This window comes from Rhinoraja longicauda, chromosome 3 (assembly GCF_053455715.1).
Source record: "Rhinoraja longicauda isolate Sanriku21f chromosome 3, sRhiLon1.1, whole genome shotgun sequence".
NCBI classification, from domain to species: Eukaryota; Metazoa; Chordata; class Chondrichthyes; order Rajiformes; family Arhynchobatidae; genus Rhinoraja; species Rhinoraja longicauda.
The window spans coordinates 87,639,946-87,666,939 of record NC_135955.1 but is presented as its reverse complement, the minus strand read 5'-3'; the positions used below and the strand labels follow the sequence as shown (position 1 = coordinate 87,666,939).

General features: G+C 40.9%; 1 protein-coding gene across 4 annotated transcripts in view; it reads right to left on the bottom strand.

Annotated features, from left to right (window-relative positions):
- The window catches only part of tnpo1 (transportin 1), an 81,920-nt gene that overhangs the window by 37,069 nt on the left and 17,857 nt on the right, over positions 1–26,994 (bottom strand). For all 4 annotated transcript variants that reach the window (XR_013547099.1, XM_078396600.1, XM_078396601.1 and 1 more), the window contains exons 5-11: positions 19,249–19,355; positions 9,779–9,912; positions 4,678–4,759; positions 3,517–3,639; positions 2,923–3,041; positions 1,175–1,235; positions 603–771 (exon numbers count right to left, since the gene is read on the bottom strand). Coding sequence is in view for 3 of the 4 variants with exons in the window: in XM_078396600.1 (XP_078252726.1) it covers positions 603–771; positions 1,175–1,235; positions 2,923–3,041; positions 3,517–3,639; positions 4,678–4,759; positions 9,779–9,912; positions 19,249–19,355 (795 nt within the window). In the remaining variant the exon portion in view is untranslated. The remainder of the gene's footprint in view (positions 1–602; positions 772–1,174; positions 1,236–2,922; positions 3,042–3,516; positions 3,640–4,677; positions 4,760–9,778; positions 9,913–19,248; positions 19,356–26,994) is intronic.

The window sequence follows — 26,994 nt, the reverse complement described above, 5'->3', positions numbered from 1 at the left end:
TTTGAACCACATCAATTTCACCCTGCAAGATTATAATGCCTCTATAGAAACTAACAGTTGCAGTAAATTGACATAAACTAAAATGATTCTCAATATACCCCATGGACGAATCAAAATCTCATTTACAATTACCAATTCCATAGCAAATACCTGGTGTTCAGTGCTTTGCATCTCAGCTCATTTCAGACTTTGCATATGCTTGATCACATGCAGGAGTCCACAATGCGGTGGAGTGCAGTTGCTTACGCATTGCGAGAAACATTATTAAAACAAGGGGAGAGCATCAGCAAGCTGAGGTGAGGAAACAGATACACTACACTGGTGCATGAACAATGACCTTATTCATTTGAAAGGGATCATTGGCTCGGTGGATAAAGATAAGCGTTCAAGTTATTCAACTATATTATGGTACTTTAAAAATAATTTTTAAAATTGGAAAAAGCCTTAAAATAAAGTTTACAATAATCCTCACTGCAACCAAATATCAAAAAAATGTCTTTAAAACCGTGAAAACATTTTACTTAAACAAGAATAAAATCATAACTCACGAGATATACTGAATGGAAAAATACATTATTAAATATATTTGCATTTATACATACTTAAATTCCAATCAGAAATTGTATCGTCATCATCAAGATCATCATCTTCCTCCTCTTCATCACCAATTCCATCTTCATCATGCTGCTGCGCAACAGTTCGGGATCGATGAAAACGAGGCTTAATATCTTGCTCATTGTCCGGAACAGTTTCATCTTCTTCAACATCACCCTGAACAAAAAATATCAGATGTTACTTACTCACTTAATCTCAAGATCATCCCATAGCGTCACAGAGGTATCCAGCACGGAAATTGCCATTCGGCCCAACACATCCCACTTGATTGTGCCTGGTCTATATCCACCCCAAATCTTTCCTATCCTTATGCCCAAGTGACTTTTAAATGTCAGAATTGTACCCATTTCTACCACTTCCTCTGGCAGCTCGTTCCTTATATACACACACCATTCTCTGTGTGGAAAAAGTTGCACCTCAAGTCCCATTAACTCTTTCCCCTTTCATCTTACCCGACTAGTTTCAGGTAACATATTTTAGCTGTTAGTACACTAAATTATTTTCATAATTACAATTTACACTTTAGAGAAATAATATTCACAGCAAAAATTTAACTCACCTTAAGAAGAATAATATCTATTTCTGAATATTTCATCCCATTCACGAGGACAGGTATTAACCTGAAATTATCAAACAATTCTTGATAAGATTTATTTAGATCAATAGGATTAAATAATTTCTACAATAATTCATTGAAAGAATACTAGAATACTGTAAACACTGCAAAACACTGGATAACAGAATTCTGAAATCTGCACAGAAACACAGGACACATTATTTATCCGACTAATTTATCCAACTAATTTATCCTCCTTATCCCCAGGACATAAGGGATAACGCATTCCTAGTGTGTGAGTGGTAAAGTCCTAGAATCTGGTGGGAGCTGACAATAATGTGAGGAGTAAAGGTTATTCACACCCATCATGCATGTTCCACAATGAATTCATCTACTGCTGTAGATCCATAATATGGTTAACCAATGACTATAGCTAGACACACCAGTAATCATAAAGGTACGCTGTCCTGGTGAAGCATTTCATAATACTATGATCACTTAGATTTCCCCTGGGTACCATGCTTTGTTAAATTGAGCTCCTTAGCTAAATAGCTCCCTTAGTTAAACAACGCTGACAATACAAGAAACTTTATTCCATTCCAAACGCTACTTGCTACAATGTAAAGTCTCTCTTGATTTTGTCCAATACATTGTAGCATAAAAAATAATGAAGACCCATCTTCTAATTACTAATCACACTCTAAACAATTGCTAACCCTGTGATGTTTTTAAATCCAAGATAGTTTCTGTTCCAGCAAATTGTCAAAGACTCAACATCCACATATTTGACTGGGAAAAATGTAACACCACTGAACACGCCAGTGACTATGTAGACTTGCATTTTGCACCATTACCCTCCCCTTATCAACAATCACATTTTGAAGACTGCTGCACTCAGGAAACCTTGGTATATTACTATCTAGAGGTCACCCTTTGATAACATCAGGGTCCTCGTGCGTATTCGGCTGCTGTTTCAGATTTACCACTATTTATCTGACATCAACCGTTGAATAGGCATTCTTCACAATTGTAAAGTGGAAAAATTAAAGCCATTCTTTTCATTTCCCATCACACATTATTCTCAACCCAGTAAATTGAACTAAATACTACACAATCTTAGTGCTTAAACATGCTCATATCATTAAAACTAGCCATTTTCATATCCACCATTTAGGGTTGCTCTGATCTTGTGCCATTTAAGCCCATAACATCATCTTTGTTCTAACTAGACCATTCCACCTCCTCCCTTTTCAATTTCCCCTTGTGATTCTGTATATTGAGTCATTGTACCAAATGATCCACTCAGTTTTGTTTTGGCATGTGTTGTAAGCAAATTTGAATATGGTGATATATCAAGCATAATTTTTCAATAACCAAAATGTATTTACATTCTCACCCTTCTGTAGCAACAAAGAAAAACAGCCAGGGTGTTTACTTAGCCTTTAAACTGAGGACTGCTGCTGGAAATTTGGTTCTAATGTACAGATTTCATATCTTACCTTCTCATTTCCACTCCCCCCCCCCCCCCCCCCACCCCACTAAAAATATCCTAAAATGAAACACCAAGGTCCATGTTTTAGCAGCAATGTTTAAAATTGTTCTTTGTGCAAATGGACAAAAGCACAAGGTATCAGCATACACTGGTTAAAAAAAATTGCACCTCAATAAAAACCAATATGCTTCCATATTAGAAAAGTAGCGTAATTCATCTCTTTACTAACATAATGATACTGTTAAAGACAGTTACTCACAATGACAAATGTCCAGAAAGTACATCTTTGCAAATGGGCTGTTCAGCCAATGTTAACCAGAATTCACAAGCTTCCAATGCAACATTTTCATCCTGATCTTGCGTTCTTTGCAACATGTACTGTAGTAAAATAATGCCATTAGTAATGCAGAACATCTTGGGAGAAAAATAATTCAATTTTTCAAAATTTAAGGCATAATGTTGAATGGAACTGTTATGTCCAATACCAATCAAAATAATTGGAAAATGCTGCTTAAAGCAGCCACATACACAATTGGGCTACTAAGATCAATAGTTTAGAGTTTATACTATGATTTTAACAATTTTAATACAATTTTTAACAATCAAAAAACAAATGCAATAGGAAGACATGGGTTGCAAAGTTTGAAAAAATCTAATTCTAATTTATGTAGCAAATTTACAAAAGTGACATTGAAAACTGAAGTATATGCATTTACTGGTAGACAAGAATTTAAGATTAGACAGGACATACAGACTTCTGTATTTCAGCACAAGACAAATACATTATATTTGCCATATTCCTCCAAAATGTTTATCTTCAGTTACAATAAGCAAAAGGAAACAAGGTTTTCACCTCAACAATGTTGTGCATCTGCGGAAGCAGCCGATCCATTCGGACTTCAAGCAGCATAACAAGTGCACGGCACACATTTTTCCTTACTTCAGATTCTTCATCTCCAGCCAATCCAAATAGGTTCTGAGAATACAGCATTTAGTATTTAAGACTGCATATAATTGAATACCTTGCATAATAGATCTGAAAAAGTATTACTTCTCTTCCTGTCAGCTTTCATCAGGTACATTTAAACAGCAAGAGGAGCTGCATTATGGCCAGAATGCAAGTTTCTCATGTTTAAGCATCTCAGCAGATTCTCAGCGCTACATGTGGTAGCAGAATATGTTTACTGTTGTCACATGCCTCGAGGAAAAGCTTTGTTTTGCATGCTATCCAAACAGATCAGATATACCACAAAGATACAATCCGTTCAGACTCAAGTACAATAGCAAGTAGAAAAGGGAATGATACAGAGTGCAGAATATAGTTTTCAGTATTGCAGTGCATTGTAGTGCATCAGTTCCGTAAACAAAGTCAAATGTCCTCATTGGGGCAGAGACGAATCAAACAGTATCCTAGCTTTTGGAAAGAACATTCAGAAGCCTGATGACAGAAGGGACAAAGCTGTTCTTGAGTCTGGTGGTGCGTGCTTTCAAGCTTCTGTACCTTCTGCTAGACGGAAGCAGGGAGGAGGAATGACCAAGGTGGGGCAAGTCTTTGATTTTGATGGCTACATTTCCGAGGTAGCATGATGTATAGCTAGATCATAGTGGGACGTCTGGTCTGTGTGATAGACTGGGTTAATCTAATTTTAATAAAACTACTAATTTTAATAAAAATATGGCCTGGAATTTAGCTACACTCTCTGATGATAAAAGTATTAATGGCATTTTGTACCAACAATGAGTGTAATCAAAGAAAACTGTTATAGAGAGGTTAAAGTTACATTAGCTTTCAAATACAAAACAGATAAATCATCTGAACTGTCAAGGTCTTCACGCTTTTTAACAAAAGCTTCCACGAGTAGCCATAATTTAATTCACAATTTAAAATTCTAAAAATAATAACAATGAAAAAGATTCTTCATGGTAATAGCTATTTCAAAACAAGCACTCACTATTTAAAGATAAAAGTTGCAAGATTACAGCCATCATCATCTCAAAGTAAAGGTAAACATACCTCAATGAAAGAGTCGATATGCAACATCAAAGCTTGAGTTCTACTGATAATGAACTGATTCACACAGGCAACAGCATGTGACCTGAAAAATACACACATCATTTTATAATAGTAAATATTCCAAATTCAGTTTATGATTATAAATATCCCGTTGTAATCCAAAATTAAAGAATTCTAAAATTATTTTAAAACTTTTTGAAAGAGCTATATTTCCAAATTGAATTACACGTAATCCCAAAAGAGCTTTGATGTTAACCTGTTGTTCATTCGCCATAAGACAGTATAAATCAGAAGTCAAAGAATAACATGTTAAGATATTGGAGATATGTTAAGATTATTGTCCACAATAATCAATTTTATGTAAAGATAATCAAATACCCCAAAATTGAACAGAATTCCTTATTCAACATGTGAAATGATCTAGTCTTTAGTATAGGGAACGTCCTGTGAATAATTGTTGGGAATGGCATTTTAAGGCTGTATGAATAACTAAAAGCAATTGAAAAGTTACAAAAATCAACTTTTACCACTAGAGGATGCTCTAATATTTAAATTGGCGGCAACTTGCGGCAGAAATACCAAATACCGAAATATACTGTACTAATTGTATTCAATGATATAAACAAAATTTTGTGCGGCAATCTGTTCACTCGTACTGGATATTCTAAAACAATTGTTTCTCAAGGATTTTTTCGAGAATGAAAAAATATGGACAAAAGCTGCCAATCTGACATTAAATAAAACAAACATAAATAGAAACACAGGGAACTGTATGTAGATGCTGGAATCTTGAGTTAAACAAAAGTGCTGAAGTAATTCAGCCGGTCAGGCAGTCTGTGGAAGGAATAAAGGGCGGCAGAAGAAGGGTCCCAACCCAAAACATCATCGATCCATTCCTTCCACAGATGCTGCCTAACCTGTTGCATTACTTCAGCTTTTTGTTTTACTCAAATTCTTTATAGAACTGAATCTGCAGCATTTTGGATAATCTATAGATTAAACTTCCTTTTTCTTTACACATGAATTTGGAAATTAGCTGAATGGAAGATTACAAACAAATATATCAACAAAGGGAAATTCATGGTCGAGTTCATGTTTGATCAGAAGAACCCATCAAGATCACCAGTAGGGTTTCTTCTCATCCATCCCCCCCCCACCTTACGCAACCCAATAAATCAATTGTGACTTCAGAAAACCACATGTAAAATTGTATAGTTGGAATATTCTGTCGACAATAATTATCAAAGTGTTATTTACAAATTTGTGGTTCACTTTTAAACAACAATAATCAGTTTTATACATCTATGGGACAAGAGGAACAGGCACAAGTTCGAGACTGTAAAAACCTTCAATTCTAACTATATTTTTCTGAAAGATCCCAAAATTTAAGTATCACAAAAGTATTTTAACCATAACGCAGCTGACGTGACCAAGAGTTGTGATGCTTAATCACAAATTTACAAAGCATTTCTTTAAAAATATCAATAAGATATTTTTAAATCTGTAGGATGAGGTAACTATCCTCAATGAAAAGGTTAGGAGAGGATTCTGGTGCACTCGCATTTCAGAGTATGAATTAATTAGAGACAGTCAGCACATCTTTGTTCGCAGCAGGTCATGTCGCAACCCTCCGTCCAAACCTCTCCTGCAGGCCCAGCAACCTACCCCCAACTGACGACACTTATCCACTCCATCCTCCCCCAACCCCCCTGGGGCTGGGGTGGGGGGAGAGGAAAGGGGAGAGGGAGCCATTCACCGCTCGCGTCACTCGGGTGGGTCCCGCCCCCCTCCGAGCGGCAACTCTCCCCCAACTGTGCACACGTGGATCTGGCAGCCATCTTACATAAGTAGATAATAGACAATAGGTGCAGGAGTAGGCCATTCGGCCCTTCGAGCCAGCACCGCCATTCAATGTGATCATGGCTGATCATTCACAATCAGTACCCTGTTCCTGCCTTCTCCCCATACCCCCTGACTGCTATCCTTAAGAGCTCTATCTAGCTCTCTCTTGAATGCATTCAGAGAATTGGCCTCCACTGCCTTCTGAGGCAGAGAATTCCACAGATTTACAACTCTGACTGAAAAAGATATTCCTAATCTCAGTTCTAAATGGCCTACCCCTTATTCTTAAACTATGGCACCTGGTTCTGGACTCCCCCAACATTGGGAACATGTTTCCTGCCTCTAACATGTCCAACCCCTAAATAATCTTAAACGTTTCAATAAGATCTCCTCTCATCCTTCTAAATTTCAGTGTATACAAGCCTAGTCGCTCCAGTCTTTCAACATATGATAGTCCCGCCATTCCAGGAATTAACCTTGTATTTCCATCTACTCTTTAAGGAAATGCATAAATAATAATGGATTTATTTGAAAGTGATAAAATTCTGGTCATTCAGAATATTGATTCCATCAGTTAATGTAAAACCCACATGAGTAGGAAGGAAGTACTGATGCTGGTTTACACCGAAGATAGACACAAAATAAGGAATATATTATTATATGCATATATATACACAATGAGAGTTTTTGTAATATATAGATTTGATAAAGTCCCTTATGGTAGGCTGATGCAGAAGATTACAATCATGGGATCCACGGTGAGTTTGTCATTTGTATTCAGAACTGGCTTGCCAATAGAACACAAAGGCTGTGGTAGAAGGATGTTATTCTGGCTGGAGATCTATGACTTGTGGAGTGCCACAGGGATCTATGCTGATACCTATGTTTTTTGTTTATTTCACAAAATGCTAAAGTAACTCAGCAGGTCAGGGAGCATCTCAGGAGAGAAGAAATGGGTGATGTTTCGACCCGAAACGTCACCCATTCCTTCTCTCCTGAGATGCTGCCTGACCTGCTGAGTTACTCCAGCATTTTGTGAAATAAATACCTTCGATTTGTACCAGCATCTGCAGTTATTTTCTTACAACTATGTTTTGTGTGATATTTACATGAATTGGTCGTAAATGTAGATGGGTTTATTCGCAAAATGCTGGAGTAACTCAGCAGGTCAGGCAGCATCTCGGGAGAGAAGGAATGGGTGACGTTTCGGGTCGAGACCCTTCTTCAGACTGATGTCAGGGGGGTGGGACAAAGGAAGGATATAGGTGGAGACAGGAAGACAGAGGGAGATCTGGGAAGGAGGAGGGGAAGGGAGGGACAGAGGAACTATCTAAAGTTGGTTGGTTACTAATTTTGAAAACGACACCAAAATCAGTGGAGTTGCGAATAGCAAGGAAGGCTGTCAGCAGGATATAGGTCAGCTACAGAAATGAGCGGAGATATGGCAGTTGGAGTTTAATTTGAGTAGGTGCGAGGTGTTGCACTTGGGGAGGTTGAATGCAAGGGGAAATTATACAGTTAATGGCAAGACCCTTCACAACATTGGGGTCCAAGTCCATAAATTTCTGAAAGTGGTAACACGAGAAGTGGTAAAGGCGGCATACTGTATGTGTAGGAAGAAACTGCAGATGCTGGTTTACATTGAAGATAGACACAAAATGCTGGAGTAACTCAGCAGGATGGGCAGCATCTCTGGAGAAAAGGAATGGATGATGTTTCAGATCTTCTGCTTGTCTGATGTGTTGGGGTATTGAGTACAAGAATCAGGAAGTCATGTGGCAGTTTTCTAGAACTTTGGTTAGGCCACATTTGGTGTTTCGTGCACAGTTCTGGTTGTCCCATTGCAGGAAGGATGTGGATACCTTTAAAGGGTGCAGAAGAGTTTTCCAGAATGCTACCTGAATTTAAAGGGTATTGCTAAAGGGATCAGGGGGTATGGAGAGAAGGCAGGTACAGGCTACTGAGCTGGATGATCAGCCATGATCATATTGAATGGCGGTGCAGGCTCGAAGGGCCGAATGGCCTACTCCTGCACCTATTTTCTATGTTTCTATGTTTCTATGTTTCTAGCTTTAAGGAAGGTTGAACAAACTGAATTGTTTTCTCCGGAACATCAGAGATTGTGGGAGACCTGAGAGAAATACATGAAATTACAAGAGGCATAGACAGGATAGACAGAACCCTTTTCCCCCAGGGTGGAAATGCCAAATACCAGAATGCACTGCATTAGGCGAGAGTAGTAAAGTTTACAGAAATGTGCAGGGCAAGGATTTTTCCACCCACACAGAGTGGTGGGTGCGTGGATCGCACTGTCAGGGATAGTGGTGGACGCAAATACAGTAGTGGCATTTAAGAGACTTTTGAACAGGCACATGGATATGCAGGGATTGGAGGGAAAGGGATCACGTGCAGGCAGAAGAGATTAGATTGGCTTGGCATCATGTTCGGCGCAGACATTCTGGGCTGAAGGGCTTATACCCATAATGTATTGTTCTAGAACTGTGATCCTATAAGGCGTTACAGTTTGATAAAGATTAAGCTGTTCACAATCACACCTTTGGTTTCAAGCCAACTGCTTCATTACATTTTTACCCTCGTCTATAATCTTTGTCAATTGTGTTCCTTGTGCATTCACCTGTTTCCCAGTTCTCATTTAACAAATATGACAATCTTCTAAAACTAACACTAAAATTCAGCTCAGAAATTTGCCTACAAGTATCCAAAAGCGTGCAGGTATGTAGGTAAATTGGCTGGGTAAATGTAAAAATTGTCCGTAGTGTGTGTAGGATAGTGTGCGGTGGGCTGAAGGGCCTGATTCCGCGCTGTATCTCTAAACTAAATATGTCCTTACTAAACCACACATTGCACAATATTTACATTTAGAAAGAGCACATGACATTAAAACCATTCATCCATTAAGTCCAGATGTATCTCATCAATTCCCCCACTTATTTTTTTCAATTTTTTTTCTCGTCCACATAACTATTAATAACCTCACCTCTACCCGATTCTCCCACTGACCACATACACAATGAATTGGGAAACTACTGCGTCTTTGTGGATGTGGAAAGAAACCAGAGCAGATGGGAAATCCATGTGGCCAAAGGAAGAAGGTGGAAACTCCACATAGACAGATCAGCATTGAACCCATGTGAGACAGTTGTTCTAACTGCAGCTTCATTATGCCAGATGTATTCATTATGTATTCTGTTAAACTTCACAAATACCCCAAATTTCCAGAACACAAAATTGATCTTGCCTTATCTTGGAACTGCTGTGTTTAAAAAACTGCAGAAATTTAGGAATCATGACATTGAGAGGTCTGTCCAGGATATCACTGTCTAAAATCTCAGCAGAATCTTCACATATCTTCTGAAGAGCGCCAAAGGCTCCCTGAAAAAAAGAAACAATGCAACTAGTAAGAAGCAAGTGTCAATTATGTTATACAATTACCAAAGTCAACTGCATTTCCGACATTTTAAGAAAACCATAAGGGAGAAACCTACTTTATTTCATTCTCAGAAAACTATTTGCAAGTAGATAGCATAGTTTAAAAAGACCAGTTATGCTAATTTGTGTATCTTTACTAATGTGTTATATGGAAGAACTTCCGAACAAGTGTGATCATGCATGAGGTATATGACAATAGACAATAGGTGCAGGAGTAGGCCATTCAGCCCTTCGAGCCAGCACCGCCATTCAATGCGATCATGGCTGATCACTCTCAATCAGTACCCCGTTCCTGCCTTCTCCCCATACCCCCTCACTCCGCTATCCTTAAGAGCTCTATCCAGCTCTCTCTTGAAAGCATCCAACGAACTGGCCTCCACTGCCTTCTGAGGCAGAGAATTCCACACCTTCACCACTCTCTGACTGAAAAAGTTCTTCCTCATCTCCGTTCTAAATGGCTTCTTTTCCAACACAATCTATAATCCTATTTCCGAAAATATTCCCCTCCCCTATTATTTCTAGGTCCCCAGATAGCAGGGTTTTTCTTCCTCAATTTCTAAATGCACACTGTCCAATCGGCCTTGACATAAAGAGTTGCCACTCACCACCTCTAACTCCGCTTCTTTTCAAATGTTTGCTTCAAGACTGATCAACCGACAATACTATTGACCAGTCTGAAGAAGGGTCTCGACCCGAAACGTCGCACATTCCTTCTCTCCAGAGTTGCCGGCTGAGTTACTCAAGCATTTTGTGTTCATCTTCGATTTAAACCACAAATTTACCCAAAGCAAATTTTAATCTGAATCAAAGGTCTGCAGCACCAGCCTGGATGCCTTTATTTGCTTTATCTTGCTACTAATCAGCTTTTATGGTGACAGTAACAGAACAGTACAGCACAGGAATAGGCCTTTCAGCCCAATGTACAATGCAAAGTAAAATTAATCACCGTCTGCATATGTTCCACTCTCTGCATATCCATGTGACTATCTAAAAGCCTCTTTAATGCCACTATCATATCTGCCTCCACCACCACTCTGACAACCTATGCCTCTCATAATCGTATTTACTTCAATCAGGTCTCCCCTCAACCTTCCAGAGAAAAGAATTTGGGTTTGTCCAACTTCTCCTTATAGCGAATACTCTCTAATCTAGGCAGCATTCTGGTAAACCCTTTCTGCTCACTCTCCAAAGCCTCCATATCCTTCCTATAATAATTCAACAGAACTGCATACAATACTCCAAATGAGGCCTAACCAAAGTCCCATAAAGCTGCAACATGATTTCCTGACTTTAATACTCAATGCCGCCCGCGGCCAGTGAAGACAAACGTAACATAGGCCTCCTTTACCACTATCGATTTCAGGGAGCTATGGACTTGGACCCCAAGATTTATGCTCGATGCTGTTAAGAGTGTTGCTTACCCCTTATATTTGACCTTCGAAAGTACAACTCCTCACACTTGCTCGGTTTAAACACGATCTGCCATTCCTTTCTGTAGCTGATCTAAAACCTGCTGTATATTTTGACAGCCTTTGCTGTCGGCAAACCCAACCCATCTACGTTTACGTCCAAGTGGTTTATATATATATATATATATATATATCACAAGCAGAGGTTTCAGTGCCAACCCCTGTAGAACTGATGTCAAAAGAGATGTGTGGGGCATTTTATTTTTAAACAGTGTGATATGTGCCTAGATAATGCTGCTGGTGTGGTGTTTGAGTCAGATACGATAGTGTCTGAAGTGTCTAAGAGACTTTTGGATAGGCATATGGATATGCAGGGAATGGTGGGATATGGATTATGTGCAGATAGACAATAATTGGTCTTGGCATCATGTTCAGCACAGACACAGACAGCCGAAGGGCCTGTTCTTGTGCTGTTATGTTGTATGCAAAACTCCACTGGTCACAGACCACCAGCCAGTATAACATCCTTCCACCATAACTCTCTGCGTTGAGTAAGCCTGTTCTGAATCCAGGTCACCCATGTCACCAGGGATCATATGCATTGTAATCTTCTAGATAAGTCTACCATGAGACACTTCATCAAATGCCTTACTAAAATGCACGTACATAGCACCCAATGCCTCATTGACCACCTTTGTCACCTTAACAAAAGATTCAATTCAGTTTGTAAGACATCATCTGCTGCGGACAAAGGGATCCTGAATGTCCCTAATTTGGCCATACTCTTAAAAATGTGAGTATATATCCTATCCTGAAGAATCATCTCCAACACCAGTGAAGCTCACCCTCTGATTTTCTGGATTCTCTCTTCTTCCCTTCTTGAAAGAACAAAAGTGGTTACTCACCAGTCCTCCTAAATCTCGCCAGTGGCGAGGAAGGATTCAAAGAACTTCATCAAGGCCCCTACAATCTACTCGCTTGCCTCTCTCCAAAACCTGGGATTGACCCTATCAGGCTCTGGGGATTTATCCACCCTAATGTTTGTCCAAGAGCTTCAACACCACCTCCTTCTTGATCACAAACTGACCTAGCATATTAATCTTCCCACAATGATCTCACTGTCCGCCATGTCGTTCTCCTTGGTGAATACAGATGCAACCTACTTATGTAGTATCCCACCCACATGTTCTGAGTTCAAGCATAAATTCCCTTCTTTATCCTTGAGCGATCTCCCATCTCCCTGGTTACCCGCTTGTTTTTAATGTACCTATAGAAAGCCTTGAGATGTTCTTGCCATAGAGGGAGTACAGAGAAGGTTCACCAGATTGATTCCTGGGATGGCAGGACTTTCATATGAAGAAAGACTGGATAGACTCGGCTTGTACTCGCTGGAATTTAGAAGATTGAGGGGGGATCTTATAGAAACTTACAAAATTCTTAAGGGGTTGGACAGGCTAGATGCAGGAAGATTGTTCCCGATGTTGGGGAAGTCCAGAACAAGGGGTCACAGTTTAAGGATAAGGGGGAAGTCTTTTAGGACCGAGATGAGAACGTTTTTTTTCACACAGAGAGTGGTGAATCTGTGGAATTCTCTGCCACAGAAGGTAGTTGAGGCCAGTTCATTGGCTATATTTAAGAGGGAGTTAGATGTGGCCCTTGTGGCTAAAGGGATCGGGGGTATGGAGAGAAGGCAGGTACGGGATACTGAGTTGGATGATCAGCCATGATCATATTGAATGGCGGTGCAGGCTCGAAGGGCCGAATGGCCTACTCCTGCACCTATTTTCTATGTTTCTATGTTCTTTAATCTGTCTCGTAAATGACATTTCATGGCCTCTTTTGGCTCTTCAAATTGCCTGCTCGAGTTCTTTCCTGCTTACTTTATTTTCCACTGGCCCCGTCTGATTACATCTTTCTAAACCTTGCATCCACCTCGTTCTCTTTTTAACTGAATTTACCACCTCTTTTGTCATGACTAGGTTCCCTTTCTTCGCCATCCTTATCCTTCCTCTTTACAGGGACATGCCAGTCCTGAGCTTTGATCAACTGGCCTTTAAACGGCTCCCACACATCAGATGTGGACTTACACGATGACAAAAGCTAATTTACTCTCCGGAGACTCTGCCCAATAATCCTGTAATCTACCGTACCCCAATTTTGTCCCTTCCCCCAAGGTCCAGACTTTACTGCTTTACCACTAACTTTGATGCATTGTCTGTCTAGAGAAAACGAACTTTAACACAGACGTATCCATGTACATAACTATGTTAAAACTTGGAGATATGATTATTGTTTCTTGACCAGGCAGGTTTTCCAGTACAAGATCCAGTTGGCCCCTCTTCGAGTTGGACTGGTTCAGGAAATCCTCTTGGTTACACCTAACAAAGTATTTTTGCACTGAGTCCCAATCAAAATTGAAGTTAAAGTCGACAACCCTGTCGCTTTTGCATCTTTCCATAATCTGTTCCTCCCTTCCGCAGCCTATAGTACAATCCCATTAGAGCGACTGCACCTTTCTTATTTTTAAAATTATTTTCGAGCTCTGCCCATACGGCCTCAGTGAACAAACTCTCCACAATGTTGTCCCCAAGTGCTGCCACGATTTTCTCCCTGATTAGTAAAGCAACTCCTCCACATCTTTTACCTGCCCATCACACCTGAAACATCAAACCTTAGAATTTTGAGCTGCCATTCCTGTCCCTCTCACAACCAAATTTCCATGATGATTTCCATGATGATTATCATATGCACCAGGAAAGGAACAATGAAATTAGAACATAGACTCAGAACAACATAGAACAGGAACAGGCCCTTCGACCCACAATGTCTGTGTCAATCAAGATGCCAAATGAAACTAATCCTATCTACTTGCCTCTGGTCTATATCCCTCCATTCACTGCTAGGTCATGTGCCTGTCTAAATGCATTTTAAACATTGATGTCATATCTGCTTCCAGCACCTCCCCGAGCAGCATGTTTCAGGAACCTACTACTCTTTAAATAACATGCCTCGCACATCAACTTTAAACTTTCCTCCTCTCACATAAATTCTTACGTGCTGCAGCTTTATAGGCATATTAGTGCAACCACACAACAAATACATTTACAATCATCAATAACTTATCAGTAATACTAGGTAACCTCCTCAAAATAGTGCAAACTGAAGTATGTAGTGCAACCGAAACAAAGTCCATAGTATAGTCCATTGGTGAGGGAAGGTTGTGGTTAGGTTTGTTCAGTCCTGGGCACAGAACATAGAACAGTTCGTAATCAAACCCTTCTGCTCAATTTTTGAGCTAAACATCATGCCTAGTTAAACTGATCTCATCTGCCTGTACATGATCCATATCCCTCTATTCCCTGCTCTTCCACTAAAAGCCTATTAAACACCACAAACATATCTGCCTCAACCATCACCTCCAGCAATGTATTTCAGGCCCCCACCACAGTAAAAAAGCTAGCCCCACACATGAATCTTTCCTCTTCTCACCTTGGAGCTACGCCCTCTAGTACTGAACATTTCCACCCTGGGGAAAAAGGTTCTGACTGCCGACCCTATCAATGCCAATCATAATTTTACATACTTTTAACAAGTCTCCTCTCAACCTTTGACGTTCTAGAGAAAACAATCCGAGTCTATCCAACCCTCTCTCTGTAGCTGAACCCCTCTAATACTGGCAACATCCTGGTAAACTCCTCTGCACCCTCTCCAAAGCCTCTTTCCTGTAGTGGGGTGAACAGAACTGCACGCAATACTCCAAATGCAACCTAACCAAAGTCCTATAGAGCTGCACCATTACTTCCCGACTCTTATATTCTATGCCCCTGGCAATGAAGACAAGCACGCCGTATGCTTTCTTTACCACCCTATGTGCTTGCGCTGCCACTTTAGTGAGATACGAATTTGCACTCCTTCTGCACATCAATACTGTTAAGGGTCTTACCATTAATGGTATACTCTCTTCTTACATTCAACCTCCCAATGTGCGAGAACTCATACTTGCTCTGGTTAAACTCCATCTGCCTATGCTCCACCTATTTTTGCAGCTGATCTATATCCTCCTGTATCTTCTGACAGCCTTCCTCACTGTCTGCAACTCGTCCAATGTTGGTGTCGTCAGCAAACGTACTCACCAACCCATCATTTACGTCGAGGTCATTAATATTTATCACAAACAGCAGAGGTCCCAGCACAGATCCCTGCGGAACTCCACTGGTCAAAATACCCATCTTCCACCACCACCCTCTACCTTCAAGAATGCCAATGAGTTTGAGGCCATCTTTGATACAATCCTTATGTCACTTTCTTGAATGTCTCTGGTTGCAGTAACCCGGTGTAAGAACTGCATAAAGGAGCTAAAGTGGCATACGAGAGCTATCCATACGATTACATGGTCTGCCCAGCAAAATGGTGGCCTCAACGCTAACTAGATCAGCACGTCCAGAACTTCCAAGTTTGTGACACTGTCCCACTACTTTTTATGCCCACAAATGACCACTGAGATCTCCAATCATAAAAAATTTAAAAAAATTATTATATTTTAAACAGGCTGTATTAGCTTAAGGCAAGTCACTCCTGTTTTCTAGAGGAAAACTGTGATGGGCATAAAACCTGCTCACCCTAGTGACATTCACAAGCAACAAAAGTATATAGTCATGTAGAAAGGAACTGCAGATGCTAGTTTATCCAAGTGCTGGAGTAACTCAGCGGGTTAGGCAGCATCTCTGGGGAAAAAGAATGGGTGAGCTTTCAGGTTGGGACCCTTCTTCAGGCTGAATACAGCTGTTATAAAAGCCAAGTACCCAGGGATCATTCTAAGTTGGTTAAATTTACATTCATTGGTGGAACAGTAAATACTTGAAGACTTGATTGAAGGGGACAAAGCTATTACAAGTTTGAACAAACACAGTTATTTCCATTTATGAAGAGAAATCAGCCCCGCAACAACAAACACATCCAAGCTATACAGCTGTAATATTTCTGTTTCTGAACAATGTTTTAATGTCAGATAATGTATTTAAAGACTTTCACAATATAGCCCATGCACCACATTCTGAATGTATCATTTTATCTCTCGCCATTTCATTAATCTTTCATTTGTATTATTCTTTGTTAAAATTAACTACAATTCATTAATATCTCGACTAAGGTTACATTTAAATTTATAAACTTAGTCATAGACTCAGTGACACAGCATGGAAACAGACCCTTCAGCCCAACATGCCTGTACTGGCCAACATGTCCCAGCTACACTTGTCCCACCTGCCAGTGTTTGGTCCATATCCCTCCAAACCTGTCCTTTCCATGTACCTGTGTAACTATTTCTTAAATGTTGGGATAGTCCTTGCCTCAACTACCTCATCTGACAACTTGTTCCATACACCCACCACCCTTTGTGTGAAAAAGTTACCCCTCAGATTCCAATTAAATCTTTTCCCCTTCAACGTAAACCTATGTTCTCTGGTCCTAGTCTGGGCAGAATACTCGGTGCATCTACCCAATCTATTCCTCTCTTGATTTTATACACCTCTATAAGACCACCCCTCATCCTCCTGTGCTCCAAGGAATAAAGTCCCAGCCAACTCAACTTCTCCCTATAGCTCAGACCCTCTAGTCCTTGCAACATCCTCAAATTTTCTCTGTCCACTTTCCAGCTTGACACCCTTTCCTATAACATGGTGGCCAGAACTGAACACAACACTCTAAATGCGGCCTTCCCAACGTCTAATACAACTGGAACATGACCTCCCAACTTCTATACTCTAGGCTGATAAAGGCCATTGTACCAAAAGCCTTTTTGATTACCCAATCTACCTGCGACTCTACCTTCAAGGAACCACGCATCTGTGGAACAACTGCGTGGGTCCTGCCCATGTTAGACTTCCCAAAAAGCAACTCCTCACATTTCTCTGTCTTAAATGCCATCAACCATTCCCCAGCCCACCTGGCCAATCAATCAAGACCCTGCTGCAATTTTTCACAACCATCTTCTTCACTGTCAGCAAAACGACCTATGTTTGTATCTGCAAACTTGCTAATCTTGCTATGGATGTTCTCATCCAAATCATTGATATAGATGACAAACAGTAACCTCGAGGCATACCATTAGTCACAGGCCTCCAGTCCGAGAAGCAACCTTCCACTATCCACTTCCTTCCATTAAACCAATTTTCTATCCATTCAGCTATCGCTCCTTGGATCCCATGTGATCTAATCTTCCAGAGCAGCCTACCAGTCGAAACTGTCGAATGTTTTGCTGAAGTCCATATCTACATCTACAGCTCTGCCCTCATCACCTTCGTGGTCGCGTCTTCCAAAAACTCACACCACCCACATACAAAACCATGCTGACTAACCCTAATCTAACCATGTCAATCTAAATGCACGTATATTCTATCCCTCAGAATACTCTCCAGTAACTTTCCAACTGCAGATGTTAAGCTCACTGGCCAATAGCTCCCAGCATTTTCCCTGCAGCCCTTCTTGAATAAAGAGTTAACAATTAATCATTTTGTTGTGCTGATAGCCCAGTATGGTGTCTCAATGAATTAATTAGATTAATCTTGGCAATTGGTACTGATACAAAGACACTTGAGTACAAGACACACCAGATGTCATTAATTTTTAATATCAAATATTTTAAATTCCAACATTTAAAACTCTCTTGTCGCATATTCCTTACAGATCCTTTTAAAAGGAATTCACAAATCGAATCTTAGTTTAGAAGAATACTCAGAACACTAAGAACACTTAATTTTTCAGTTTCCGTAAGGATATTGGCAGATTACAAACCCCAAAATGCCACAAAGTATCATTGATTGTGCATTTAAAGGGAAATGTGATGCCACAACCAACACAGGTAAAGCTGCTGATGATTATGCCAGAGGTGGAAATCAGGGACTCTAGTTGGGGGAACATGACAAAATGTATTCAATACAAAATGAATCGTTTAAAGGTCTCCCATGACACTTTTAGATCAAGCTCATATTCCCAAATGACAACGCTAGCTTCAACAGCCTTCAACATCAATCATGGACATCGTTCTCTTTCAATAAAGAAATTGCCTCACAACTGTGATTTTAGGTGCCCAGAAACAAGGACTACATAAGTAAAGAAACTGTTTTGTAAAACACCATGTGTTTTATTTATCCCTGTCAAACTAAAGCATTAGGACTAAAACATACAATCTAGAAGTAACCATAGGAAGCTTGTCCTCTTGATCATCCCATCAGAGATATGGAAGACTTGAGAGAATTCTTTGGGATAGGACATACTCGCATTTGGAAGAAAATGGATTAATAAGAGACAGCCAGCAAAGCTTTGTCCGCAGCAGGTCATGTCTTATGAACTTGATTGAACTTCTTGAGGAAGTGAAGAAAGTGATCGATGAGGGTAGGGCAATGGATGTTGTGCACATGGAATTTAGTAAAGCAATTGATAAAATCCCCCATGGTAGTTGATCCAGACGCTTACCAAGTACAGGATCCACAGCTAATTGGTTCCTGTTACTTATCTTTAGAATTGGCTTACTCACAGAAAACAGGAGGGTTGTGGTGGAAAGGTGGTATTCTGGCTGGAGGGTCTATGATCAATGGAGTTCCAATGGGATCTCTTGTTTTTGATATATGCAAGTGACTTGGATGTAAATGTAGATGGGTTGGATAATACGTTTGCAGAATTGGTGGAGTTGCAGGCAGTGAAGAAGGCTGTCAGCGGGATACAGATCAGGTACAGGTAGAAATTAGCAGAGAAGTGGCAGATGGAGGTAAATCTGAACAATTTGTACTGTGATACAATTTTGGAATTAATGACAATTGCATTCGTACAACAAAATCTCAGAAATTGCAAAAAAATGACACCACAAACTTACTTCACATGTATTGTAATCTTCTGAGTCCAAAAGTGCACACAGCTTGGGCAAGAGATCTGGCCAATTTTGAAGCTCTCCTTTTGAGGCTATAGTTGTTATAAGTATTCCTGTTTTAAAACAAAGATTAGTAACAACACTTATAAATGGAGCTTGATCTAACTGAAAAGCTAGTTTAAAAAAGTGCTTATATCATTTAATTTTAAGCAATGTACAATTGGTCAACTTCTCATTTTAATGATGCGTCCATAATATCCACAAATTGCATTGCTTCAAAGCACTAGAAAGAAATGTACGCAAAAAGTGAACACAGGAGAGGGCATAAGTATGAAGAATGAAAAAAACGATGAGGAAAATGTGCGTATGTGTCTTGGGGATAGGTGTTAATAGAAAGTCTGTGAGTAATACCGATTAGAGACCTGATACTGTGCAATCCACAACCTCTGCAAAATCATCACTTACATTAACTCTGAACTGTGCATGATAAAAGCATGGAGAATGGGCAAATCAAAACAGCAAAAACATTTGAGGTGAACCCCAGGGTCACCGCTCCCATATGGGTTCTTGAAGTTGCAAAGACTGATCCGTGTGTGTTATAATGCATAAGTAGTAGACCAAGTCTATAATGATTACAATAGCAGACGTCCACTAATTTTTTCATGAGTTATCAAAGTATGACTGCATCACAGGATCATGGCAATTGGGCTAGGATATTACCTCAAGTTTTTTTCACCGCAATATCATAGCTGATTTGAATTTCAATTTACCCACATGCCTCCTTCTTGTCATTGTTAAAATTTGTTAAACTTAAGTATTATCACTTAGATTTAAAATTATCCATCCACTCATTTACTGCGAGTGAGTATATAATCACATTTCTAATTTGACCCTTGTGGGCTCGTGGGAAACTGGTCAGCTTGATCTCATTCCATTTATTCATTATCTGGACTTGTGTGATAACTGTATGTCACACAAAGCCTCAACTCTTTCCAAGACCTTCTGTAAAACAGCAAGAATTAATGATTAGAGGGGCTGAATGGAGATTAATCAACAAAAAGCTATATTATTTGGCCTTGCATAAAGGTCAATGAAGAACTCTAAGATGAATAGCCAATGATATTTCCCCATGGCACTGTTGGAGCAGTGCCCTGGGGGTTGCAGTGATCTGGCACCAAGACTACGTGTCTTCCTTTTATTTAGATAGAACTCCAGACATTAAATTAAGTGGAAAACTTCCTGTGAGCTGAATTTTGCCGCAGGTCTTGAGTTTGGACAGTTTCTTTATGCTCAGGCGAGTACTCACCATTCCATGTGCATGATTCCCTTGTGCTTGATGCCTAAATTAATGCAATGATCACATCTGGTGCTTTGTGGTTTGCAGAATTTAATCACAAAAGTTTAATTTAGCTCTCAATACTGTGATAGTGCCCTAGAAGAAGTATTTTAATGGTCTCTCTTCTCTACCCTTTCCTCCATGGCCCTACATGTCTTTCCACTTCAAACAATTATCTAATTCCCCCTTTCATAAATTAAATGGTGCCCATTTCCACTACTTTTTAGACAATATCATCTGAAGTCATAATACAATGCAACAAAACACTAATCCCTCCTCTAAGGGGGGCAGAGAGCAGGAAGTCAACTTAACATCTGTCATTGGGGGAAAGGTTAAGAATCTGGTAAAGCTGTTTTAGCATGGCACACAGAAAAATTCACAGTAACCAGAAAAGGTCAACATGCCTTTTGAAAAGGAAACGTTTGATAATGTATGGAATTGCTTTGAAGTAAAAACATATGCTATAGATGAAAGTAAACTGGTGAGCATAATGGACAGCTATCCAGATGGCATGTGCTTATGTGCCACACAAATGGTTGAGAAGAAAATAAAAGCTTATGGTACAAATAGCAAAATATTGGCATGGAAAGCTAACAGAAAATATAGAATAGACATGGGGTCTTCTTCTGATTGTAAGTATTAATGACTTAGGAGCCACAGGGATCAGAGGTAGGGGATAACTTTTTTTATCGCTTATTAGACGTCCCGTGGACCCGTTGGGTTCCCGTTGTTACTAAGGGTTCTTTAGTAACTTGTCAGTTTCTTTGTTGAACTAAATTAAGGCATATGTTGCAATCAAAAGCGCTTGAACAATTGGTTGGACAGAAAGTAGCCAAAACGGAACACGATAGCACAACAATTTGAACGAAACACAACCCGTGGACCCGTTGGGTTCCCGTTGTGACAGCGGTTGATGAAAAAAAAACACAATTTTAATACTATTGAGTGGTCAAACTTTAACTTGAAGAAAATTTACCTCAGGAGTCATCGTTCAACGAAGCACGCGTTTAATGACAACATTGAACACGGAAGTATTTGATCAAAATGGCGATGTTTATTTTATGGGGTATGTGTCCGAAACACAGCCAAAACGGTACACGATAGCGCAACAATTTGAACAAAACTTGATACTGCACGTCGCAGGCAAAAGGTGAGTAAGGTGCCCCTAAAATTGTTGCGCTATCGTGTAATGTTTTAGTTGTATTTCGGGAACATACATATACACAAGATGAGATTTTAGTAATATACTAGACCGAGCTCCTGCATTGGTGCAGCACCCTCTCCTCCCCCACTCCCCCCTCCACTCCCTCCCCCACCCCCCATCACCACACTCCCCTTACCTTCAACCCCTTACCTTCAACCCCCCTCCTCCCCTTCCCCTCCTCCCCTTCCCCTCCTTCCTTACCCCCCACTCCATCCCCCTCAACCCCCCTTATCCCCCCTCCCTTATCTCCCCCCTCCCTCCATCCCTCCCTAGGAGACAGATTTAAACTTTAAAATGTGAATGACTTAAAAAAAATAACAACAATTTCAATGAAACTTCTTCCATTCGCACCAAAGGGATGACGGTGAGTAAGGTGGGCCTAAAACTGTTGCGCTATCGTGCACCGTTTTGGCTGCAGTTCAGGAACAACTGCGCAGGCGCGGACCCGTTGGATTCCCATTGTGCCGTCGAATATGGAGTTATTACTGCGCAAGCACGGCTGAAGGGCAGGCAAAGTGGGAGCGATTTATTAAAGTTTAAAAAGTGATTTATTAAAGTTTAAAAAGTGAATAACTTTTAAAATATAACAACTATTTGAACAATGGTGAATAAGGTGGGCTTAAAATTGTTGCGCTATCGTGTACCGTTTTGGCTGTATTTCGGGAACAAATATATTTACAAACAAACATACAAGATGAGTTTTAGTAATATACACTAGCCCATTCCTCGTAGTGGGGGGGACAGGGAAGGGGAGAGGGTTTGAGTGAGTGAGCCCTGGGACAGGGAAGGGGAGAGGGTGTGAGTGAGTGAGCCCTGGGACAGGGAAGGGGAGAGGGTGTGAGTGAGTGAGCCCTGGACCCAAAGCCTCTCCTGTATTGCAGCATCCTCAACCCCCCCGCCATTCAATCCCTCTTATCCCCTCCTCACCCCACTGACCCACTCCATCCCCCCTACCCACCCCCACTTGCCCCCCAACTCCACTTGCCCCTCCCACACTTGCCCCCTCCCCTACCCCCACCAGCCCTGCCTCCACCCCCATTTGCCCCTCCTCACTCCTATTCCCCCTCCCCCTCTCGAACCCACCTCCCTCCCCTCCCCGTACCCCCACTCTCCCCCCCCACCCCCAATCTTCCCTCCTCCCCACCCCCACTCTTCCCTTCTCCCCACCCCCTCTCCCTGCCTGCACCCCACTCTCCCCGGAGCGCTGGACCACTGGAGACGGGTAGCGCGGCGGCGGCTGTGGCCTAGCCGAGCTGGGATTACTCGCGGCGGTTGTGGGGGAGAGTGGAGAGAGGAGAGGGGAGAGAGAGAAGCGAGGGGAGAGAGGAGAGAAGCGAGGGGAGAGAGGAGAGTGGGGAGCCCCTGATTGCGGGCGGGCGGCTCCGCTAACAGCGTTCATCTTGTTTGTGCGAGTGAAGAGAGAGTCCGTGCCCTATGGTGACGTCATACGCACAGCAGCCCTTGGAAAAATGTGTTTAGAAATGAGATTTTTGAACTTTAAAATGTCTCTAACCTAAAAAATATAAGACCGATTTAAATGAAACTTGTTATAAAGAGTCGCCGCGAGAGTGGCGCTCTGGTTTACCGTTTTAGTTGCAGGTCCACATGTCACATGTCTCTCAGAGAGATATACATAATACAAATATATATAAATATATATATATATATATACACAAGATCTGAGTTTTAGAAGTATAATAATAATAATAATAGATATAGTTAGATATATCGATATAGATAGATATTACAAGTGTAATTCTTTCCAAACTCGCCCTCCCACAGAATCAGTCAGACCCCCCCACATCCCCCTCCCCTGCAATGCACAGCAAGATCCCAGTTTATACTTAAATAACCCTTGCATTTGAACCACAACCCCAATTGGCTCCAAATCTTTCCTGCATTATCATATCATATCATATATATACAGCCGGAAACAGGCCTTTTCGGCCCTCCAAGTCCGTGCCTCCCAGCGATCCCCGCACATTAACACTATCCTACACCCGCTAGGGCCAATTTTTACATTTACCCAGCCAATTAACCTACATACCTGTACGTCTTTGGAGTGTGGGAGGAAACCGAAGATCTCGGAGAAAACCCACGCAGGTCACGGGGAGAACGTACAAACTCCTTACAGTGCAGCACCCGTAGTCAGGATCGAACCTGAGTCTCCGGCGCTGCATTCGCTGTAAAGCAGCAACTCTGCCGCCCGTGCCGTGCCGTGCATTGGTCTAGCACCCTCCCCTCCCCCACTCCAAAAGCGTACAGCAGGGTATATCCAAAGTTGTGGCGGCCGGGGAGTCTCCCCCGGGGGTCGGGCGAGGGGGGAGAGAGAGAGCCACTCACACCCCATCGCAGTGGCCAGCAGCAGGAGAGTGGCCACAAGGCGCTGCCCCATGTTCGTCCTGCCGGCGGCCATCTTCTTCGACCTTCTCTCTGCCACCGGGCTACACCACGAGAGGAAGGTCAGGTGCGGTGCATGCTGGGACGGGCGTCGGTCCTCCTGGCTCTGCTGCGCAGGCGCGCTGCCGCTGGGCCCGGCCACCCTTCCCCAACTGCGCGGATACTGTTCCCGGCAACCCTTCACCAACTGCGCAGGCGTGGCTGCCGGGCCCGGCAAGTGGGAGCGCACTGTGCAGGTGCAACTGCCACATTGAAATTTGTCCCATTCACAGTATAAAGTTTATAAAGTGAATTACTTTTAAAATATAACTAAACTTGATACTGCACACTGCAGACGAATGGTGAGTAAGGTGCCCCTAAAATTGTTGCGCTATCATGTACAGCTCTGACTGTATTTCGGGAACATACATACAAGATGAGAGTTAAGGCATGGCAGATACATTTGTTGATGCCACACAGAGGTGGAAAATTAAGATGGTAAAAATGTGTAGAGAATGTAAAGGCACATAGATGAATTGAGTGAATGGAAAAAGATCTCATAAAATGGCATATCATTGGAAAATGTGAAATTGACCATTTGACTTTAAGAAAAAAAAGCACATAATCTAAATGAGGTCACAGAGCTCCGAGACAATGAGAGATCTGGGCATTCTAAGGTTACCACATAATTAAGATACTTAATAGTATGCTTTGCAATACTATTGCAAAGTGAACATAACATACAAGCAAAGAGGTTATACATCGATTAAACAGAACATTGATGAGATCAAATCTGAAGTGCTGTGTACAGTATCGGTCCACTTATTTAAGGATGAATGTTAATGCACTGGAAGCAGATTCAATAACAGAACCAAGATATGATATTTATCAGGATATTTTCTCCCCTGGAAAAAACACAAGATATACCATGAAGGACACAAGGAGTATGGATAGGTGACGTTACAGGTCAGGACCCTTCTTCAGACCCAACCCGAACCATCACCTACCCATGTCCCCCAGGGATGCTGTCTGACCCGCTGAGTTACTCCAACAGTTTGGCTCCTTCTTTGTAAACCAGTATCTGCAGTTCCTTGATGTGTTCATTCAATGAATCTACACAAAAAGGAACCAAACATCTAAACCAAACAATTCTGTGAAGATAACAATAAATTTGGGACAAAGAGGTTCAGTAACAAAATAGTGTATAGCTTGAAACAGGACTATTAATTGAGCACAAAAATAGACTTTAAAATTTTGGTGGATTTTTAGACCGGAAAATCAATTTCACGAGTTATGAATTTTAAATGGAATTAAAGGATTACAGGCATTTCTTAAAACGAGAATGCCACTGAGTCAGAGATCACTGTATCTTTTAAAGAGCAATTGGATATCTGTGTAAAGTAGCAGAAAATACAGATTCCAGAGAGAAGGATGTGTGATTAATTTCAGCATGGTGCAGCAACATTTTTAGAAACCTTGGAGGTGGGAAGAATGAGGTGTTGATTGTTAGAGATGGGGCTCCTTCCATTTAACAGTCTGCGTTCTACCAAGCAACCAACATCAGCCTTCTGCAGATTACAAGAAGTCTACTAATTTGCATTCCAATTGTTTGCAAATCTTAATACGGTTTCTGGCTCACCGGGGTCCTATTTCACAAATCTGTTTTAAACTAACCAGGTTGACTGAAATATTTGTTATGCAATTAAGAAAAATGTAAAAGCAATTGTGTTGGGATATTTTTGGGAATAACCTCCCATGGTCTTGAAATTCTAATAATCCAACACCAAAGCACCGAGGGTGCCAGATAATCAGCTTATTGAATCCACAACATTTAGAAAAATCATTTTGCAATTATGATTAGAAACATAGAAAATAGGTGCAGGAGTAGGCCATTCGGCCCTTCAAGCCTGCACTGCCATTAAATATGATCATGGCTGATCATCCAACTCAGTATCCCGTACCTGCCTTCTCTCCATACCCCCTGATCCCTTTAGCCACAAGGGCCACATCTAACTCCCTCTTAAATATAGCCAATGAACTGGCCTCAACTACCTTCTGTGGCAGAGAATTCCACAGATTCACCACTCTCTGTGTGAAAAAAAACTTTCTCATCTCGGTCCTAAAAGACTTCCCCCTTATCCTTAAACTGGAACCCCTTGTTCTGGATTTCCCCAACATCGGGAACAATCTTCCTGCATCTAGTAGCCTGTCCAACCCCTTAAGAATTTTGTACGTTTCTATAAGATCCCCCCTCAATCTTCTAAATTCCAGCGAGTACAAGCCGAGTCTATCCAGTCTTTCTTCATAGTAAACCCCTGTTAGTAAACCCCTTAAAATTCTGCACTACAATCTATTACAAGGAATCAGGCTTTCCTATTTGCTGGTTAATGAATCACCAGCAATGTAAAACTTACAATTGTATCAAATGCTTCCTTCTGAAGAGGTGGATTGGATAAATGTCAAAATTTTAGCTTATCCTTCAAGTAAACCTTCAATTTCTATGTAAATTTAGCTAGAAATAGGAGTTCCAATTAAATCTAACATTAAAATTAAGTTTAAAAATTCACATGCTGAATATTCACAAGGGTACTGTGGAAAACAGCTGCTGAAAACTCAAAAACTGGACTAGGCAAAAAACAAAGGGCACCTCAGTTGCATATGACCTACAACAGCATTTAAAACTCCTCATTACATCAGGAAAAGTACCAATTCATTTTGGTCTATTTGGGTAAAGATCAAGTTTTTAAATTTAACAATATTAATTTCCACAATCTTACTTTTAATAAAAAATAGAAATATTAAAGGAAGCATAAAGGGTCAACAAATTATAGCA